At 46.4% G+C, this 22413-nt stretch overlaps 1 protein-coding gene across 2 annotated transcripts in view; it reads right to left on the reverse strand.

Moving 5' to 3' along the window:
* The window catches only part of TM9SF4 (transmembrane 9 superfamily member 4), a 55022-nt gene that overhangs the window by 12902 nt on the left and 19707 nt on the right, over positions 1-22413 (reverse strand). The window contains exons 2-10 of one of the 2 annotated variants that reach the window (XM_061207999.1): positions 19945-20058; positions 15270-15369; positions 10344-10512; positions 10115-10244; positions 8768-8891; positions 7149-7267; positions 6934-7045; positions 5517-5587; positions 1273-1405 (exon numbers count right to left, since the gene is read on the reverse strand). In XM_061207999.1, the coding sequence (XP_061063982.1) occupies positions 1273-1405; positions 5517-5587; positions 6934-7045; positions 7149-7267; positions 8768-8891; positions 10115-10244; positions 10344-10512; positions 15270-15369; positions 19945-20058 (1072 nt within the window). Of the gene's footprint in view, positions 1-1272; positions 1406-5516; positions 5588-6933; positions 7046-7148; positions 7268-8767; positions 8892-10114; positions 10245-10343; positions 10513-15269; positions 15370-19944; positions 20059-22413 lie in introns of those variants that run through there. The other variant, XM_061208000.1, reaches the window with a different exon arrangement.

Below are 22413 nucleotides of genomic sequence, written 5' to 3' on the forward strand. Positions count from 1 at the left end.
GAGGGGTGCAGCAGTTACTGGGCCACGGCTGGCTGCATCTTTTTCTTTCAATTTATTTTATTTTTATTTATTTTTGGCTGTGTTGGGTCTTTGTTGCTGCGTGCAGGCTTTCTCTAGTTGTGGTGAGCGGGGGCTACTCTTCATTGCAGTGCTCGGGCTTCTCATTGTGGTGGCTTCTCTTGTTGCACAGCATGGGCTCTAGGCGCGCGAGCTTCAGTAGTTGTGGCTCGAGGGCTCTAGAGTGCAGGCTCAGTAGTTGTGGCGCACGGACTTAGTTGCTCCGCGGCATGTGGGAATTTCCCAGACCAGGGCTTGAACCCGTGTCCCCTGCGTTGGCAGGTGTATTCTTAACCACTGTACCACCAGGGAAGCCCCATGCATCTTAATGGCAATGGCCAGCCCACAGAGCACTTGCAACCAACCAGGCACTGAGCTGAGAGCATTACGAATGCCAGCTCACTGAATCTACCTCATCAACCCTCTGAGGTGGAGGTTAGTTCCCACATTCCTCAGATGAGGAAACTGCGGCTCAGGAGGTTAAATGAGAGGCTCACAGAAGTTAAATGACTTGTCCAAGGTCACAAAGCTTGGAGGCATGAGGCTGAGACAGAAATTTAGGCAGATTAGTTGCTAAGAGATTAGATTTTGAAAGTTCTCATCACAAGAAAAAAAAATTTGTTAACTATGCGAGGTGATGGATATTAACTAAACTCACTATGGTAATCATTTTGCAATATATACATATAATATCAAATCATTATTTTGTATACCTTAAACTAATACGGTGTTATATGTCAGAAAAAAAAAAAAAGAAGTTAAAATGGTAAAAAAAAAAAAAAAATTTAGGCAGATTGACTACAGAACTGCCTGTAACTACTATATATTCATTTTGGGGGGTGTTTTCTGAGAAGAAAGACCTGATTCCAGTCCTAATCCTGGTGCTGAAATGGGTAAGTCACTTAATGCCTGACTGCAAAAGGAGGCCAACCTCAGAGTGCTGATATGTGGCTTCATTGGTGGTGTGGATGTCGGGGGCTATCGATGGTGCTGGAAAGATCTGAGGAGGAGCAAATCACCAGGGCCTGTGGCTGAGAGGACCAGCCCTCTTGCTGGGATGGACGGCTCTGTCTGGCCCAGAGATGTTGACATGCCCCCCTGCCCCAGGAAGGGAAGCCCACCCTTTGCTCAGACTCAGGCCTGTGCTGCTCTGGTGACCACAGCTCCCCCTCCCCAGACCCCCACCCCACCTCCACCCCTGCCGGGCTTACTCACAGATGACGATGAGGATCATACAGAAGAGCTGAATGCCTGAGCCCAGCAGGGAGCTGAGGATCATGGGGTACTGGGGGGGCCTGAAGACGTCGCCGTGCACCAGCTTCCACCCGGACTCTTCCATCGTGTCTTCCTGCAGCAAAGGGCCAGAAAGCGAGGCTCTTCTTGGACTCCGGAGAAGGCAGCTCCTGCAGGGACCACCCCCAAGGACCCACATCCCTGACTAGGGCTGAGGGTCCCTCAGGTTTCAACCAGCTCCACTCTGACACAGGAGTATAAGTGACATGAGAACGTATTTCCCAGAGAACTGTCACACGGAAAAAGGAGGGCACAAACGTCGGCTTACAGCTATATAAAAGGAAAATCTCCTCCCCACATTCCACAAACCAAATGCATGGAAAAATAATGTAAACCAGCACATTAAAATGTTAACTGTGATAGTTTTTGAGTGGTGTCTTTAGAAGCAACTTATTATTTTTTTAACTGATTATAAAAGTAATATAGGCACACCTTATTTTATTGTGCTTCGTTTTACAGCACTTCGCAGATATTGTATCTTTTACAAATTGAAGGTCTGTGGCAACCTGCATCAAGCAAGTCTATTGGCACCATTTTTCCAATAGCATTTCCTCACTTTGTGTCTCTGAGTCACATTTTAGTAATTCTCACAACATTTCTGAATTTTTCATTATTATTATATCCGTTATAGTGATCTGTTATCAGTGATCTTTGACGTTACTAGTGCAATTGTTTTGGGGTGCCGTGACCTGTGCCCATATAAGATGGCAAACTTAATCAGTAAACGTGTTCTGATTGCTCCACCAACCAGTTGTTCCCCCATCTCTCTCCCTCTCCTCCAGCCTCCCTATTCCCTGAGACATAACAATATTGAAATTAGGCCAATTAATAACCCTACAGTGGCCTCTAAGTGTGTAAGTGAAAGGAAGAGTTGCCTGTCTCTCACGTTAAATCAAAAGCTAGAAATGATTAAGCTTAGCAAGGAACACGTGTCAAAGGCTGAGATTCCTGAAAACTAGACCTCTTGCACCAAATAATTAGCAAAGTTGTGAATGCAAAAGAGAAGTTCTTGAAAGAAATTAAAAGTGCTACTCCAGTGAATACAGGAATGATAAGAAAGCAAAACAGCCTTATTGCTGTTACGGAGAAAGTCTGAGTGGTCTGGAGAGAAGATCAAACCAGCCACAACATTCCCTTAAGCCAAAGCCTCATCCAGAGCAAGGCCTAACCCTCTTCAATTCTATGAAGGCTGAGAGAGGTGAGAAAGCAGCAGAAGAAAAGTCTGAAGCTAGGAGAGGTTGGTTCATGAGGTTTAAGGAGAGAAGCCCGTCTCCATAACATAAAAGCGCAAGGTAAAGCAGCAAGTGCTGATGTACAAGGTGGCTACACTAAACATCAGATATTCCATGTAGACGAAACAGCCTTCGATTGGAAGAAGATGCCATCTAGGACTTCCATAGCTAGAAAGGAGAAGTCAATGCCTGGCTTAAAAGCTTCAAAGGACAGGCTGACTCTCATTAGAGGCTAATGCAGCTGGTGACTTTAAGTTGAAGCCGATGCTCATTTACCATTCCGAAAATCCTGGGGCCCTAAAGAATTATGCTAAATCTACTCTGCCTGTGCTCTAGAAATGGGACAACAAGCCTGGATGATAGCACATCTGTTTACAACATGATTTACTGAATACTTTAAATCCACTGTTGAGACCTACTGCTCAGAAAGATTCCTTTCAAAATATCACTGCTCATTGACAATGCGCCTGGTCATCCAAGAGTTCTGCTGGAGATGTACAGTGAGATTACTGTTATTTTCATGCTTGCTAACACAACATCCATCCTGCAGCCCATGGATCAAGGAGTCATTTTGACTTTGCAGTCTTATTATTTAAGAAATACATTTCATAAAGCTACAGCTGCCATAGAGTGTGATTCCTCCGATGGATCTGGGCAAAGTAAACTGAAAACCTTCTGGAAAGGATTCACCATTCTAGATGCCATTAAGAACATTTGTAATTCATAGGAAGAGGTCAAAATATCAACATTAATAGGAGTTTTGAAGAAGCTGATTCCAACTCTCATGGATGGAATTGTGGGGTTCAAGACTTCAGAGGAAGAAGTAATTGCAGATGCAGTGGAAACAGCAAGAGAACTAGAATTAGAAGTGGAGCCTAAAGATGGGACTGAGTTGCTGCCATCTCATGATAAAACTTCAACGGATAAGAAGTTATTTCTTACGGATAAGCAAAGAAAGTGGTTTCTTGAGATGGAATCTACTCCTGGTGAAGATACTGTGAAGACTGTTGAAATGACAATGTAGAATTTAGAATATTACATAAACTTGGTTGATAAAGCAGAGGCAGGGTTTGAGAGGACTGACTCCAATTTTGAAAGAAATTCTGCTGTGGGTAAAATGCTATCAAACAGCATTGCATGTTTACAGAGAAATTGTCCATGAAAGGAAGAGTCAATTGATTTGGCAAATTTCACTGCTGTCTTATTTTAAGAAATCGCCACAGCCACCCCAACCTACAGCACCCAACACCCTGATCAGTCAGCAGCATCAACACTGAGGTGAGACCCTCCACCAGCAAAAACGATTAGGACTTGCTGAAGGCTCAGATGATGGTTAGCATTTTTAGCACTGAAGTATTTTTAAATTAAGGTATTTTTTTAGACATACTGTTACTGCACATTTAATAGACTGCAGTATAGTATAAACATAACTTTTATATGCACTGGGAAACCAAAAAATTTGTTTGACTCCCTTTACTGTGATAATCACTTTATTGTGATGGTCTGGAACTGAGCCCGCAGTATCTCTGAGGTATGTCTGTATGTGCTCTTACTTGTGTAATAAGAAAAGTAAAAAAAATTTTTTGATATATGGCATGATATTCAAATGAACAAAAAGTAGTAAATGAGTATTGTAGACAATTTTTTAAAACTCCAGAAAGACTGAACAAAAAATATAAAACTCAAAAACATTCATAGATTAAAAAATAAACCAGAAAGATAGAGAAAATGATTTATATACTTAATAATACCACTGTTTTGACATATTTCCTTTAGTCCTTTATGTATGTACATGTGCATATGTATATATAATTTTTAACAATAAAATATTGTATTTACTGTGTAACAATACTTTGTTATTTTAAGCTGATGTATGATCATGAGCATTTCCTTATGTCAGTAAACACTCTCTACAATTACTATTTTAATGTCTGTACAATTTTTCATTGTATGGCTGTACCATAATATAACCAATCCATTATTATGGAATATCAGGCAATTTCCAGTTTATTTAAATTATAAAAAAGGCTGCAATAAATATTTCTAGACCAAATTTTTGTGGTTTTAATGCTTTCCTTAGGAAAATTCTAGAAGATAGTGGATCAAAACAAGTTAACTAGGACTTCCCTGGTGGTCCAGTGGTTAAGACTCTGCGCTCCCACTGCAGGGGGTGCGGGTTCGATTCCTGGTTGAGGAACTAAGATCCCACAGGCCGCACCAAAAGTTAAAAGTGCAGCCAAAAGTTAAAAACAAAACAAACAAACAAGTTAACTATTTGGCAGTTCATGATATGTACTGCCAATTAATAACTTCAGAAATCTACCAGTTTACACTTGCACGGGTGGCATGAAAAGGTGCTTATCTCACATTAACCTTGCTGGCAATTAGTACTATATATACGAATCTGTGCTAATTTGAAGGTCCAAAACTGTCTTCTCATGACTGTTTGACACTGCACGTTGGGGGCTTATCCCTGAGGTAAAAACAGTTTCTCACATGTTTACTGGCCATGTATGGTTCCTTGTCTGTAAATTTTTTGTTCATTATCACATTAGAGATTTTACTGGTTTTTTTTAGAGATTTGATACCAGTTTTTTTAACTATCATCTTTTAAAAAATTTGTTGCATATATTATTTTGCCATTTCACTTTTCTGTTGTTTATATATCTTAACATGCAGGATTAAGGTCAAATTAATCCAGTTTTCTTTCTGTGATTTCTTCCATTGTTTTTACGTTTAGAAATTAGAAAGCCTTAGCCCCATCACTTTGGGTCATTAAACATTTTGTTTTCCTTTTCAATACTTGGTTTATGCTATGAATGATAACACACACACAGAGAGGCATGTGCGCGTCCTGGTCTGGTAGGCCCAGAGCCCCACTGCTAGACTGCCCTCCCTCTGCAAGTCCATCCCTCCCCAGCCAAGACCTCGTACAATGTCATCCTCCTTATTATAGTTGGCGATGTCCTTCCGGAGGGTCCGAATGATAATCATACTCAGGATGCCTGAAACAAACAGGGGCGGGGAAGAAGAGGAGTCGTCAGCATGGCCAAAGGAGTCTTCCGTGCTGCTTGCCCTCTGGGCACGCGTGGCTTCCTCTAGTGGGAACTGGCTATGCAGCCGCCCCAGGTCCTCTCCTGGGCATAGCTCCACCCCAGCTACAGGGCAGGGGAAACAGAGGGTCACCCCCCAAGGAGGGGGAAGAATGAGCTGCGGGGATGGGCGGAGGCAGTCACAGGACACCGCTTGTATTCCAGGGAGAACAGCATCCCAGCTCCTCCAGGGCTTGGTCCTTCCAGCCTCTCCAGCCTCACCTCCTCCCAGGCTCGCCTCTCACTTGCCTCTGGTTATTTGTTGCTTTTAGTTATCAGGTCACAGCCCCATCTCTCTCTCACCTGCGTGCCTGTAACCCAGGCTGTTCCCTTTACCCGAATGCCCCACTCTGTCCTAACTCCTACTCACACTTCAAGACATCTTCTCCTCTCAACACCCCAAACAGTTCAGAGGCACCCCCGTTTGTACTTGCACAGCACCCTGTTTACCTATCTAGGCAGCACAGTGTAGTGGTTAAGACAATGGGTTGTAGGACCTTGAGCTAACTTAACGCTTTTTGGCTTAGCTCACGGGGCTGCGAGGATGGGGATGCGTGTAAAGTGTTTATTAGCACAGCAGCTGGCCCCTGGGTAAATGTTTAATAAAGACAGCATTATCTTTACTTCTCCTGATACTGAAACGATCAGTTTCATTCTGCCTCTGACAACCACCCTCACCCTGCTCACTGCCCTCTTGCCTTCTGGCTTCTCACCAAGCCTGGCTCACTGCAGGGCCGTGACCCTTGCTGGAACCGTCTTTCCCTAGGTCTCTGAATGGTGGCTCCTCATTCAGAGAGGTCTTCTCTAAAGCAGCCTTCACCCTTTCCTCAACAGCCATGCATATGCTTCACGGCACTTAGCACTATCTGGAACCCCACTACTTCTGTGCTCTTCTGTCTCTCTCCTGCCCCCAGAATACAGACCGTGAGGGCAGAGACTGGGTTGGGCTTGCTCAACACCACATCCAGCATGCGGCATGGGGCCCGCACAGGACAAGCAACGACGCCACACTGTTGAACGAGTCAATGAAGGTGTGCATGAAGAGGCGGCGCAGTCTTCCCCTAGGGAGCTCTCCAGAGTAGAGGGTGAATCTTGTTTACCTCTGTGTACTGATGCCTTGCACAGAGCCCTAATGTCTGCTTTTGACCTATGCTTGGCTCCAAGAACGCCCTAGAAGTCCCCTGGGAGTGACGTGACACCGCAGCCCCTCATCCCTCACCCCCTTGTCCTCTCCACCCTCCAACTCACAGCTCTCTCACCTGACAGGAAGAAGACCACCACGACAGAGTTAATGATAGAAAACCAGTGGATCTGTACATCACTCATGGTCAGGTAGGTGTCCCAGCGAGAGGCCCATTTGATGTCACTCTCCTGGCGGTGGGGAGGAAGCACTTGAGAGTCAGGCCTCCATCTTGACAACTCCTGCCCGGACCAGAGCCCTCCTCCCCTGCCGTGGGCTCCAGCCCCTTCTCACCTCCCAGTGCACAGAGTAGGTGAAGTACAGCCGATTCTCCTTGGTGGGGTCAATTTCTTGGGGCGAGGAGTTGGTACCCTCAGGCAGGGTGCATGAGCTCTTCTCATCTGTTTTGAGGTCTGTGAGAGACAGAGACTCAGTCTGTTCCTGCAAGGGCTGGTGCCACTACCCAGGGACTGTTCTGCGGGTGCCCTCAGAGGCAGCGTGCTGCGGAGCAGTGGCTGAGAGAACAGATGGCAACTAGAGCTTTAAAACTGTGCTCCCTTGGGTGGGATGGGGAGGGTGGGAGGGAGCCCCAAGAGGGAGGGGATATAGGTATACATAGAGCTGATTCACTTTGTTGTACAGCAGAAACTAACACAGCATTGTAAAGCAATTATACTCCAATAAAGATGAAAAAACAAAAACAAAAAAGAAACAAAAAACTGTGCTTCCCAGAGCCCTGACTTTCCAAAGGGCCTCAGGGGCTGCAGAGAGGTGTGTGTGGGGAGGGGTCTGAGTCCCTATTTAGTCAAACGAATTCTTCCTTCACTCAATTCAAACATTCATTTGCTCATTCAATCCGTCCCATTCAACAGGCAAAAACAACACTGACTCACTCTCTCATACGTTCACTCACTCATTTAGTCCCCAGAGTCCTGGCACTTTAGTAATTCAATACCTCAGATGCTTCCTTCCTTCATTTACGCATTTGTTCATCCTGCTATCTGTCCATTCATTCAGCCAACAAACATACAATAAATAAGCACCTACTATGTGCCAGGTACTGTGCTGGAGAGAAAGTGGTGAGAAAAGGAGACAGGGTCTCTAACTTCGAAGAGCCAGTGGGGGAGCAGCTGCTGTCAAACACTCACACAGTAAATGTCAAGCTGTAACCATGACACAGACGGGAGGAGAGGCAGTATGATGCCCCGAAAGTGCAGGGTCTATGTTTTACATAAGACTTCCGCATATGACTTTGTTTGACTACGAGGTTCCACAGCTTAAAAAAACTCCAGAAACTCACCACCACTGTGGACAAAAGGCCAGGCATGCTAAATGGAAGTGCGCCCTGTGGTGAGCTAGGGCTGCCAGGCAAGGTGAGGCCGACCAGATCCTGTCAGGCCCACAGGGCTGGGCCTGGGCTCTCAAATTCCTGCACAACTGTTGACCCGGGGGCCAAGTTTAGTCTACGCCAATCACCCACACAGAGGAGCAGAAACACTGAAACCTGCTGCCCAACAGCTCTGTCGGTACCCCTGCCCCTTGTTCTTCAACCCTTTGCTTTTGAGCTGGCTGGTTCTTATGATAGGCCCAGCAAAGCCCCAAACTGCTGTTTGGTCTTGGCCAAGTCACTGACCTCTCTGAGCCTCTGGTTCCTATCATAATCAGCACATACCTGCCGGGGTGGCTGGGAGGTGGTAAACTGGTAAGGTGCTGTGCCAGGCCAGGAGACAACATGTCAGCTCTCCCATTGCCCCTCACCTTCTCTAATGGGAATGTAGTGACCCTACCTTCGCTGGGCCCATATGCCACACTGGGGCCTATCAGCCATTTCAGGAATCAAGGGTGCAAAGACCCTGGGTGTGGAAGCCCAGGCCCGTCCAGCCCTGCCCCTCTGGTCACACCTCCCCACTCACCCTCCAGCCTGATGCTCTGGGGAATCACCTCGAAGCGGACGACGCGGTATGTGTGCTCCTGGTCCTCTTCCAGGTCCTCCCGGTGGTAGTAAAGGATGAACGAGAGGTGATTGTGCAGGTAGATCTAAAACAGAGCAACAAAGAGAACAAAATAGCTAGGAGCCAAGAAACCACCAGAAAAATCACACAGGGTGACCAACCAGGTATTAGGTCCCTTCCCTCATCTAGCAGACCCAACTGTACCAATGTTCCAAAAACACTGCTCTTATAGCAACCTGTTACTCATGAACCCTCCAGGGCTCTGTGGGGCTTACTAGGTACAAGTTCAGACCCCTTAGGCTGGTGTTCAAGGCCTTCTGTCACCCTAACATACCCAGCTGTCGTCACCCTCTCAGACATGTTAGTTCGCCTGGTCTCCCTGGGTCCCTCCCTGCCCCGTGAACAGTCCCCACCCTGAACTCCGTTCACGGGATTCACTTAACTAGAATGCCATCCCAACTTCACTCAGCTCAAGCCTACCTATTTTTCAAGGCCCACCTCCTCCGTGACAACCTGAACGCACATTAGCTCCCTCTGAACTCCTCTGTCATTGACCGTCAAAGCACTGGCCCGGTCAGGACTGGGACTTAAGATCCAGGATCTGACACTGTCAGTTCTCTTCCCAGTTATGAAAGAAGCCCTTGGAGGACAGGGATTGTGCCTCAAAAGAAATGCTTTTGTTCTTTATTCCCTAAGTAATATGTGTTCAGTTTAGAAAATGACAAATATAAGAGGATCACTGTTACAATCAATGCCATTAGCATATTTCTCAGTGGCTGTGCTATGAAGTGCTTACACAGATTATCTGATTTACTCTGCATGACAACCCCAAAAGGCAGGTATGGCCATAACATACATTTTACAGATAAGGAACTCAAGGCTTAGAGAGGTGAAAGAGGTAGGCTTAAGGTCACTCACCAACTAGTAAGTGGTGAAGGCAGGATTCAAAACCCAGGGAACCTGCATGCTCTTGACCACTACTGGGCTCTCTCTCTTACGTACTGATGAAATTCCAGACTTCTTTTTTTTTTGGGGGGGGGGGTTAATCTTATAATCCATATAATCATGTGGAATCTGAGTTTTTAGGCACTGTGCCTTCCACCTCCTGTGTAGCATCCGCCAGAGCCCTGCCCACAGCACTCAGACTTCTGACAGGCCATGGCCGGGGGCACCAGGAGGAACTTGTCTTGGCCATCCCCATCTTTTCTAAGCCTAGAGCTACATGTTTCCCCCTCCTCTGTGGCCCCAAGTGCTCGTGACTTTGGGGAGTGGCTCCCCCAGCCCTCTGAGCACATCAAGACACTCTACCTTGTTGACATCCGTGAAGCCGAGCCGGTAGCCGTGTTCAAACTGCACGTCTTTCTCTTTCTTCTTGTCATCGCCGTCGCGGTTGGAGTAGAGTTCCAGCCGGGTGGCCACAGGCAGGTTGTCTGCAATGCTGGAAACCCAAGGCCCCACTCAGTCCCTCAGACCGCCTCTCCCTCAGCGCCCTCCCCTATGGGAACTCGACGCTGGCAGGGAGCAGAGGACAACTCACAGGTGGACATAGTAGTCCTCGGAGATCCGCTCGGCCACGAGCCGGCTCTGTTCCACGGTCAGGATCACCGGCTTGTTGGACTGGCTGCACAGAACCTCACACTTCTTTTCGCTGTTCATGAGAACCTGGAAAGGGGTGTTGACAATCCGGTCCCCTCTCAGCACCTCTCCTGCCATAAGAGAGACAGATGGAGCTCAGAGCTTCAGCCCTGAGGTTGCTGAGGTCAGCAGAGCCACGGAGACACAGGGCCCACCTGCAGGGCCTTCAGCAGTCCTGCAGCCTGGCACTCAATGCATTACCCTGCCTGTTCAGGCCAGGCTTGCCCACCTGACGCCCCCTTGTTGTCCCTCCTCTCCCTTTGTGCTCTAGCACCACCAGACTCTTCAGAGCACATCAAACATGCCACGTCATTCTGTGCCTCTGGGCCTCATGTCGTTTCCTTTGCCTGGAGTGCCATTCCCTGCCCCACGTTCCTGGGAAACTCTTCCTCACCCTTCAAGCTCAGCTTCTATTCCACTCTCCGGGAAGCCCTTCCTGACCTCCTTAGGACTGAGTTTGTCAGTCCCTCCTCGGATTGCCCTCTGCACAGAGGCAGCATCGTACAGTGGTGAAGAGAGGGCTACTGAACCCTGGCTCTGCCACTGACTAGCTTAGCAGTCTTGGTAAGTACCTTAACCTCAATGAGCCTCAATTTCCTCATCTGTAAAATGGGGATAATAGTACCCATCTCACAGGGTTACAGTGAGAAATAAAGTACCAGGCACAGAGTGGGAAGACAACAAATACTATTTTTATCACCAGTATCACTTCTGCACCTTTTCATATGTCAGTGATGTGACTTCGCACAATATGTTGATAGGTTAAGTTTTTGTCCTCATACCTCATTATGAGCTCTTTAAGGGCAGATAATGTTTCCTATTTATTTCTCCGTCTTCAGATCCTGGTTCAGGGAGGAAGGGAGGTAGGGTAAAATCCAGCACCTGAGATTTTCAGCCAAAACATCTTTTTAACTTAACGAACTGGCACACCCCTTGCATGCCTACTGCCTCAGAGAAACCTGCTGCCAGACGTCCCAAGAGCAGGCACCGAGCAGTTAGGGCCTGTCAACTAAACCCAACGGTGATTTCATTCTGAGCCATTCTAACACTTCTACTAGGATGAGGTGGAACTGGCGCAAGCCGAAGGAGACCTACCAAAGCCCACAGGCGGCACTAATGCCCACACACGCCTGGTCTAACAGCTGCCTACCAGTGTGGACCCGCTTGATGTGGGACTCTTGGCCTAGTCATTCATTCGTTCATTCATTCATTCCTTCCCAAACATCCACTGGATATTGGTTATGTGCTGGGCTCTGGAGAAATAATGTTGAACAGACATATGGAGCTTATGGTCTAGTGGAAAGACAGATTGATTAATCAGGATAATGAGAAGATACAGTACAATATGAGGAACTTGCTCTAGATGTGGGGGAGTAGGTCTAGGACAGCTTCTCTAAGGAGGTAATGCTTCAAGTGAGCTCTAAAGGAAGAGAGCCTTAACTAGGCAAAGAGATAGAGGAAGACTATTCTAGACAGAAGGGAACAGCACGCACAAAGGCTCCCTGCCTGGTTGGGGGGCGGGGGGAAGGCAGGGGGACAACGCGGTAAACGTAAGAGGCCTGTGCGGCTGTAGTGCACACAGCAAGGGTGACTTGAGGCGCGCTGGAGAGACGGGCCGGAGCTGGACCTCAGGGGGCCTGTGGGCCAACGGGAAGTTTGATCTCTATCGAGAGAGCCACAAAAACCAATAAAGGGTTTCTAACAGGGGCGGCAGAAGACATTATCCAGTTCTGGTTACAGATCACTCTGGCTGTTTTGTGAAGAAAATATCGAAGATGCACGGAACTGGCTGGGGGCGATGGCAGTCAGCTATGCAAGTGGGCGGTGATGGTGGCTGGATTAGAGGGTATAGTGAGGGTGGAAACAAGTACACAGATTCAGGAGCTACTGAGGAGGTGAAATCTAGGGGGGTTGGTGCTGGCTGACACAAAGGATGAGTGAGGAGTGGTGCATATCAGGAAGACTATGAGGCTTCTACAACCAAGTTCCAGTTGGGGGGAAAATGGGAAAAACAGCAAATTTAGACTGAAGGCATTTTTTCAGTTTGGATATGTCAAGTGGCTATGTCAAGCAGGCAGTCAGATATCCAAATATGAGGGTCAGAGGAAAGGTCAGGGCTATCTATAGATAGAAGCTGTGAGTTGTTGGGATACAGATGGTAAGTGGCAGGGCCACAGGCTTTACCACAGTGGGGAGAACCACTCAGCTGTGCAAAGCAGCACTCTGACAAGTGTGGATGAGGCCACTCAGGAGAGGGGGGAGGGTAAAAAGGGGCCTGGATGAAGGTCTCTACACCTCTCCCCCGCTTTCCCCCTCCTTTAGAAGGCTAGTTATGCAGGTGAGTATGCAAAACCCAGGGATGGACTGGCCAGTGGGAGGGCAAGAAAACCAATAAGATATCTGCATGGTCCACTGCTGAAATGATCTGGGTCATCCTCTGCCATTTTACAGATGACAATGCTGAGAACCAGACCCAGATAGTGACTAGCCTATGACAGTGACTGTGGTAGTGCTAAGCCCCTGGGCTCTTTCCTCTACACCATGTCCTACCACTCACTTCTTTTCAGTAAGGTCAATAAGGAACTCACTTGAGGAAAGGAAGAACATACAGAGAGAGGAACAGGGCTGAAGATCAAGTAAGGTGGGTATAATTTCTTGATATTTAGAAATTATTGATACATTTAAACTAAGAAAGAGGACATACTGGCCTGGAACAGCTCATTTCTAATACAGAAGTATTCATTTTAATTTTTAAAGCTGGGAGCAGACAGCCAGCCACACTAAACGAGCAACAAGCTGAGTGGACCCTCTAAGCGAGTCTGATGTTATATTCCAGTACATCTGCCGCAGACATGCCCCCACCTGCCCCCGCCACGATATGAATCTCCACCAACATGATAATCAGGAGCACAGCCCTTGGACAGCCCAAATGAACCTTTCTGGAAAAGGCAGTCTGGACAACAGAAAGAATTCTGTTTTTAGAGTTAAAAAACCTGGGTTAAGATCTCAATTTCTCTACCCATTGACCATGTGACCACAAGCAAGTTTTTCAAACCTCTGAAGCTGCTGTGCCCTCTACTATGGCATGGGGGCCATCATACCTGGCTTTGCTGAGTTACAGTCGGAACCAAGTAAGACAGTGCGCAGAGTGTACTGCTTAAGGCTATGGACCCTGAAGCCAGAGTTCCTGGGCTCTGCCACCAACTCGGTGAGTGACCTGTAGCAAGTGACTTCACCTCCTGTGCCTCACTTCCCTTATCTGTGATAAGAGGTAGTAAGAGTAGCTACCTCAGAGGGCTGTTGTGAGAATTAACTAAGGTAAGCACAGACGTGCTTAGAACAATGCCCGGCTCATTGTTAGAGCCCTTTAAGTATTAACAGCGATGATGATGAGGACGTAGAGTACAAGGCTTGCGACCCAACAGGCACTCAATCAAGGCTGTTTCTGCTCCACTCAGGGAGGACAACAACTTTTACTGAATGACAGCTATGTGTCAGACACCGGGTCAGAAGTGGCGGAGAGAGACGTGTAAGACATGATCCCGCTGTTCAGAGCCCCTAGGCCACAGACGGAGGCACTACACAAAACTGGAATGAGATACAGTGTGGCAGGATAACTTTTGTACACGGAAGTTTCCATTTCTATGAGGCAGGAACATTCCCCAGCTTCACGGAGGTTAAGGTCACGCAGCGTCACACTGAGGGGTGCCCAACTGCTCAGCCTTGGGCTGTAGATGAAGCCATACCAGCTCACAGGGGAAGGGAGGAGCTGCTGTGAGGGGTCTGGAGGACACAGCAGGTCAGGCTTCCCAGCAGCGGCAAGGTGGCCGGAGCACGGCATGGTGTGGAGAGAAAAGAAGGGTAAGCGGCAGGCAGCAGGAGCAGCCCAGGCCCCGAGACCGACCTCCGTCCAACTGCACAAGGCGAGACTTCGGGACTGGCGGTGCTGCCTGCTTTTGGTCGAGGCCTGCCCCAGCTGGTCTGGGACATCCAATACCTGGCAGTAGGTACACCTGTTGGCTAGGGGTTCTGGAAACATCTGAGCCATGGGTAGCCCTGATGGAGAAGGCAGTCCTTTCAGGGGACTGCTCAAGAGCCAGTTCTCTCCTTTCCCCTCCCTAAGCTATAAGAGAATAGGAAAGTCTCTTAAGTTCCTTGAAGTCAGGGAGGGCATCCTTCCAAGTTTTTATCTCCAGGACTTAACACTGAGATGGCAGAGTATGTACTAATAATCATGTCCTCAATAGAGGCCACCAAATGTCTTTTCCTTTAAGCCTGAAATTCCAGCAAAGAATTATTTGAATTAAAATAAAATGGCTGCTATTTATGAATACATATGCCAGACACTGCACTGGGTGCTTCACACATTATTTGAGGCAAGGCCTGCACAGCTTAGCAAGAACTATGGTGATGTCCCTGCTTCCATTAGGGCCAGAGATAATCACTCATTCTTTTAATTAAAAGCAGAGCAGGTTACAGAAGCCGCAAGAAACAGAAGGGGATATCTAGAAATCAAGGAGAGCCGGTCGGAGCAGTAGGTAAGGGCTCCAGCTCTGAAGCCTGACTACATGGATTCCAAGCCCAGTTTAGCCATTAATTAACAGTATAACCAGAGGCAAGTCACTTACCCTGTAAAATGGGAATAAACACCACAACTACCTCCTTCAGGATGTTATGAGGATTAAATAAGCTAATCTGTATATAAACTATGTAGAATGGTGTGCAGCACATGGTAGGTGCTATATAAGGGTTAACTGTTATTAACATTATGAAAAGATCTGGGTTCCTCTTTGGGATAGCGTGACAGAAGTGTGAGAGAAGAACTTACCCAGATTCTCTGCCTTGTAGGTTATTTTGCTGGGCTGGCAGAAGGGCAGTGAGTAGTATTCATAAGGCAGCTGGGTGCGAGAGCTGGTGAGCTTCACAGCCTAGTGGGAGAAGAGAGGCCATTATTCCTCAACCCAGAAATCAAGATGACTGTTCCAGTAATCCTCCCTGGTACCCACTCATCTTTAGTATACTCGGCATTATTACCTAATCAGCAAACTAACCGCAGCAGACACAACACTGGTATACTGTACAATTATTTCACAGTTCACTAGTTTTAGATTACATTATAGATTTTGTTTAAAATCACAACCAAATCCAATATACACTCAGAGTCCTTAACATGCTGATATCCTTTGACCCTATAATTTCACTTCTGGGCATCTTTCCTACGGAAATAACTCCAAATAAGGGAAGAAACTTCAGGAACAAAGAGCTCCCTCCTCATTCCTAGCCACAGTGGTCTTTTGCCTCTAGTTCCCTGAGCCCGGCCAGCCCTCTCCTGCTTCAGGCTTTCAACCTGCTCCTCTCTGCCCGACCCGCTGCCTCCTTCTCACATTTGGTCTCACCTTAAATCCCCTCACCTTTGAGTCCTTTCCTAATCATCTTATCAAAGGAATTCCCTCATCTTCTGTATTTCAACACTTCCAGTTATCTTTGTAGCACATCTGATAAAATGTAATTATTTTATGTTTTTGGTTTTTTTTCCCAGAAAAATCAGCCTCCCCTACTAGAATTTAAGATTAAGCTCCATGAGGGCAAGGACCATATGTGTCTTGCTTACCTATGTAACCACTGTGCCTACAGATCTAGGTACACAGTAGGTGCTCAACAAATGTTCACACAGTGAAAAAAGAGAGAAAAAATGGAAAAACAGCTAAAAGCCCCATAATGGGAAATTGGTCAATAAACCACAATATATTCGTTCAATTAAATATTATGCAACCATTAAAGATGAAGTTTAAGAAGACCATGAAGGAGAACATTTAGGAAGTGATGCAAGCACACAGAATGCAGCTCTGGAAACAGTGACAGCCACAGATAACTCCCCAAAACATGGATAAAATAGAACCAATCAAAATGTTGCAAAAAAAAATTTAATTAATTAATCAATTAATTATTTTAAAGGTTTTTTTGATGTGGACCTTTTTTTTTTTTTTTAAATTTATTTATTTATTTATTTTTGGCTGTGTTGGGTCTTCGTTTCTGTGCGAGGGCTTTCTCCAGTTGCGGCGAGCGGGGGCCACTCTTCATCGCGGTGCGCGGGCCTCTCACTGTCGCGGCCTCTCCCGTTTCGGAGCACAGGCTCCAAATGCGCAGGCTCAGTAGTTGTGGCTCACGGGCTTAGTTGCTCCGCGGCATGTGGGATCCTCCCAGACCAGGGCTCGAACCCGTGTCCCCTGCATTGGCAGGCAGATTCTTAACCACTGCGCCACCAGGGAAGCCCCTGATGTGGACCATTTTTAAAGTCCTTATTGCATTTGTTACAATATTGCTTCTGTTTTGTTTTGGTTTTTTGGCTGTGAGGCATATGGGATCTTAGCTCCCCGACCAGGGGTTGAACCCACAACCCCCTGCATTAGAAGGCGAAGTCTTAACCACTGGACGGCCAGGGAAGTCCCAAATTTTAATTTAAATGCAACTAAAATTATCTTTGCTATTTAAAAACTATTAACCATTCCTCATACACCATCTGAAAGTATAAATAGTTTTTAGACTCCAGGTCCACAATCCTTACTTAAAACTCTTGCTTTGGAATCAGGAATTTTTCTAATTTTAAAAGAGGAATGTGGTATATTATAAAACCATGGGTTTTATAACACCCCCCAGCTGGGTCTGGAGCAGTACCCCACATTCAATGACAAGGAAATGCAAAAATATTCATACTAAGTGGGAAAAATAAAGTTAATAAACAGTTCAGGTCAGGTCTCGCCTACAATGAGTTTAGAAAAACTCTAAGTTTCAGAGCTTTTAGATGTTGGATTGAAGGACGGGGGACCTCTATTAAGCATTTCATGAACTGCTTGAGGCAAAATGACCAAAAAGTTATTGTCTGTTATAACAGCCTGTTATTTTGTGTATCTTAGCATTCTCTCCTTCTGGACAATCAAAAAAGAATCCACATTACAAAGAAACTGAGTCTCACCTTTATGTCCCCTTCCGCCCTCTCCCTTCCCACCCAAGGTGTACGCTCTCACATGCCCCACTTGGCAGGACTGAAGCCAGAGCCACCCTGCCCTCCCCACGCCACAAGCTTTGCTCTGGAGGGGGCTTCTGGCAGAGGCACTGGGAGGAAGGGTACTGCGGCGGTTAAGAGCCGGGCTCTGAACTAACCCTATCTCTCCCTTACAATGTGACCTTGGGCAAGTTGGTTCACTTCCTCGGGCCTCAGTTTCCATAACTGTAAAATGTTCAGTAAATCTCTAAAACATACAGTATCTGCCTCAGAGGGCTCTTGGGGGGCATCTTGAGCTAAGCCATGCATAATGCCTGGCATGTAAATAATCCTCAATAAAGGTGACTTTAATTATTGTTCCTGAAAATTACAAGTCTGACTTCCAAGGAAGAGGGATGCTCACAGTAATGCAACACATGGAATGGTGCATTTGCTTGTTACTACTACATAGTTCTAAATGCAGACACTTCTAATAGTCATTGATCATATGTATTTATCCACCCTACCAGGCTATGTACTAGGAGCTGGTGACACAGCAGTAACCAAGAAAGATAATATCCCAGCCCTTGTAGAACTTGATTCGTGGTAGTTTTCGTTTTTCCACAAATGTATAATATTTTTAACCTCTAAACTGGTTAACTCCCCCTGGATAATGAAAAGTTGCTTGCATCTAATGCCCCAAATAAGCATGACATGTAGCAATTTATAATTTTGCAAATGCCCAAAATGTGGTGGCAAACAAAGGCACATGTACATGACAGCATGTCAGGTGGATGGTCCTTTGTGATTTTCTGGGCTTCTGTTCCCCCTTTTGAACACTGTGATGCTTAGGACAGGATAAAAACTTTATTTTCACACAATCTCACTGCTTTGCTTTTGCACAGACCAGTAAAGATGTGGTTCCCATCAATAAGAAATGTACATTTTAGGAGCAGAATTTATTTTCATTACTTTATAAGTTTTGCTAGTCCTTTGTACAGAATCACTAAGGATTTGAAGGACTACTTAAAAACTTCAACTATACGTTATTTTGCCCGTGGGGGACCAATGTGGTAGTCAAGAAGCTGGGGGTTTATGGAAGTGTGAGAATGCCGAGTACCCTACACTGTAAACACTGCACAGAAAAAAAGACTAAGAAAAATAACCCAAAGTATTAAGAGTGGTTATATTTGGGTGATGGTAGAGAGGAGTCCCTATAGCTGGGAGCTCTGGTACAAGGTCACACCCCTTGTCTGGTGGCCAGTCCTCTCGCCTCAATGTGGGAGAACTCTGCAGCTGGCCACTCCAGTTCCAGAGCCTTCCACAGGACTCTGTTGTATCACAGCTTAATATCTCCCTCTGCCCAGTCCTGCTTCCCTTACTCCCTCCCAAGTGCCAACACTGAGCGCCTAGTCAATAAATCTCTTGCACCAAATCTCCCCCTTAGAGTTTGTTTCCTGGGAAATGAGATCCAAGAAGATCCACCACCAACCCTCAGCCGTGTTTAGGGCTCTGAGAATGCCAGCAAGAGTCCGAGACATTAACCAACGTGCCAGTCTGCCCACTGCCCCGATCAACCATATTTTAAAGGACTCTCCCATAACCCTGTCACAGGTGACTGACCCACAGGTGGGCATCTAGGCTGAAAAGGTGAGGTGGCCCAGTTGGATGTTCTTCTGGACTCTGATTTAGGGCAACGCTTTCAAATCCTAATCACTCATGTACCAACTTGCCCTATCTACTTACCACTTATTCTGCTATTTTCTTGGATATGATTCATTTTTAGGTAAATACCTTTATTTAAGAAGCAAACATTTTAACACTATTAAAAATGGAAAACCAACGACAGCCATGAAATCATGAGTTGAAGTAATGGCTATATTTTCTAGTATAATTAAAAGAAAACAGCTATTAAAATAAAACATACGTGTCAGCCACTTAAAATCATCTCATATACCACCACTCAGATATGCAGTGCACCGTTTGGAAATACTGAACTGGAGAATCCTGGCAGAAGCTAAAATCGAAAAAAAAGGCCATAATAGGCTGCGTATACACAGATGATATGAGTTATGCAGAGAAAGCCGGTAACAGAGAGGAGGATGGAGAGAGGCAGAGATGTCACAGAGAAGGAGGCAGGTTGAGAGAGATGGAGACACAGAAAGAGATGGACACAGAAGCGAGTGAAAGTGAGAGAGAAACAAAGACACAAGAAGAACCAGAAACAGAGCCAGAGCCAAAGAGAAAGAGAGAGAGGGACAGAGAGAGAGAATGCACTCATACAGGCAGAGATGCAGAGACAGCCAGAGGCAGAGAGAGAGGAGAGGCGGAGATCCTGGCACTGCGGGGCCCGAGGGACACCACTTCCGCCCCAGCCATGCGCAGTGAATCCTCCTCCTCCCAGGCTAAGCAGCACTGGTCTGGGTTCTCTGCAACCACAGGAGGGACGTGACCAGCTCACCACAGTCCTCTGGCCAGGTTGCCCAGCACAGAGGCTCCCACAGACCAGGAATGCACTTACCTTGATTTCTACAGGGTCGTTCTGGTGGAAGTTGATTGGTGCGACCCCAGGAACGTAGAAGGCCCCTGTATTACACGTGAGAGAGAGAAGCAGCAGGGACCACGGCAACCAATCCTGCTTGGAAGAAGAGAGGTGGCAGTCGGAATGGGGGAAAGAGGTGAACAACCCTCTGGGGCACCGTCACATCTGCTTTAACTGACCCAGTCTCATCCCCACTCTGAGAAGCCTGAGGCCCCCCAAGGGCTACCCTCTAAATGCCCCCAAGGGTGCGATGAGGCACTGATCCTGCACTTCCAGAAACGAGCCGCAAATTGAGTGCAGTAATTAACAGCAGGGCAAAAGGGCAGACTAATACAGGAGCCACGGCTCCCCACTCTTCGAGCAATGTTCCTTTCATCATGTCACATGTATCACTGTCTTGTTGGGCCAGCAGGAAACAAAGCTCCACAGTGTCCCATGAATTCCCATTTCTCTACATAGCAACGGGCTTGCTTTGTCAGGAAGCTCCTATGTTACCAATACATTTTCCTACAAATCGTCTCCAAAATTGTCCTGACCCCACCGCCTCCCATCCTCTGCCTCCTCAGCTCCGTTTACACTGGCCTTCTTGTTGTCTCCTGACAGCAAGTCCTTCTCCACCCCCTCAGGGCCATCACCTTCACTGCTCCCTCCGTCAGAATGCCCTTCCCACAGGTGCCTGCCTGGCTCATGTCTCATCCCTTATTTCATTCAGGTCTCTCTCAAATGTCACTTCCTCAGAGAAGCCTCCACTGACTAGCCCGTCTGAAATGGCCTCCTCAGGGCTCCTATTACCCATTCTCCAACCCCTTACTCCACTTCTCTTCGTGGACTTAGCTAATTGACATGGACATATGTATCTGTTTACTTGTGTATTATCTGTCTCCCTTCACTCGAATGTAATCTCTGTGGGAGCAGGGACTGTGTCCCCAGTGCCTGGCACCTGGGAATCAAAGGCAAGAACGATCAATTACCCACCTCAAGAAGTACCCCATCAAAGCATCTCTTTCCCTTCATTAATATGCTTCGCCCCCTCAAGGTACTAGAAGAGCTTCTTTCCCTTTGCCTGGCTTGAACAAGGAACTTTGTCGTCCACACACCTGGATCACCAACTCAACTGCGCGGCTGCATCTGCCTTCTCTCTCCACCCCTTTTACCGCTGTGGCATTTCAGACCCTCATTTCCTCCCATCGGACACTGGCCACAGCCTCCTGATCACCTTGTCCTCGCATCCTTCAAGTCACCATCACCACCACACACACACACACACACACACACACACACACACACACACTCAGACGATTCTTTCTGGAACTCAGTGTTATAGGGAATCAGAATCACTCACTCAGGGGGCTTGCCAAAAATGTAGACTCATCTGTATTTTTACCAGGAGCACAAGTTGAGGAAAACTGGCTTTCAAAGTTTAAGGTTCTGAGCTTGTGCACTAGTTTAGATACAGAGCCTGGTCAAACTCTTAAAAGCAATATATTCATAGAGTGCTTTCCTCTGATCTGCTGTGATGTTTATAAGTATCTGTCAGCTGATGTGCATTACGAAATATGAAATAATAGTCTGACCCCAACAAAAACAGTGAAAAATGGCTAAGACAGTTGTATTGAATCTGGTAATCACAAGGTCAGCAGAATTAGGGGTGAAAGCAAGATCTTTAAAAGAAATGACAAGACAAAAAGGTGAAAAATGTCTCATGGGGTAGGATTCTGTATAGGAAGTCAGTATGTTCCCCCCCCCATCATTTTTTTTAACTTTTTATTTTTAAATAAATTTAGGTTTACAGAATATACTATGAGAGTTCCCATATACTCTTCACCCACTTTCCTCTAATGTTAACATATTACATAACCATGGGTAAGAGAGGCTTTTAAAAAAATAACTAGGTTAAAAAAGTTTTGAAAAAGCAAAACATATACAGTAAATATTCGCGAAGATTATGGAAAAACCCGAACAAACTTTTTGGCCAATCCAGTAATTCAAACAGTACAAATGGGTATAACCATGAAAAATAAATCTTCCTCCCTCTTCAGCTCCCCACAGACAACTGCTAGCACCAGTTCCTTGAAAATCCCTCTGGAGATATTCCATGCACGTACAAAGGGAAGCCTTTAGTAGCATGGGTTTGCCTTGATACAGCAACAACAAACAGATTTTTATTCTTTCTTTCTGTGAGAGAAAGCCTACTGACTGTGGGCTGGTTACAGCTTCTGATTTCCTCTCCATCAAGTGGAGGATTTCCTCCACTTGACCAGTCATCAGAAGATTCTAGCCCTCCCTCTTTGCTAGGCCTCACTGGGCAGTCCTTAGATTGAGTGCTTTGTGTGAGAGAAATAAATCCTGTCCTTTGTTTTCCTCAAATTCCTCTTTGAACCTGAATTCCAGTTAACTAAATGCAAGGAAGACAAACCCTCTATTACTGACATCAAATGTCAGCCAAAA

This window comes from Eubalaena glacialis, chromosome 13 (genome assembly GCF_028564815.1).
Source record: "Eubalaena glacialis isolate mEubGla1 chromosome 13, mEubGla1.1.hap2.+ XY, whole genome shotgun sequence".
NCBI classification, from domain to species: domain Eukaryota; kingdom Metazoa; phylum Chordata; class Mammalia; order Artiodactyla; family Balaenidae; genus Eubalaena; species Eubalaena glacialis.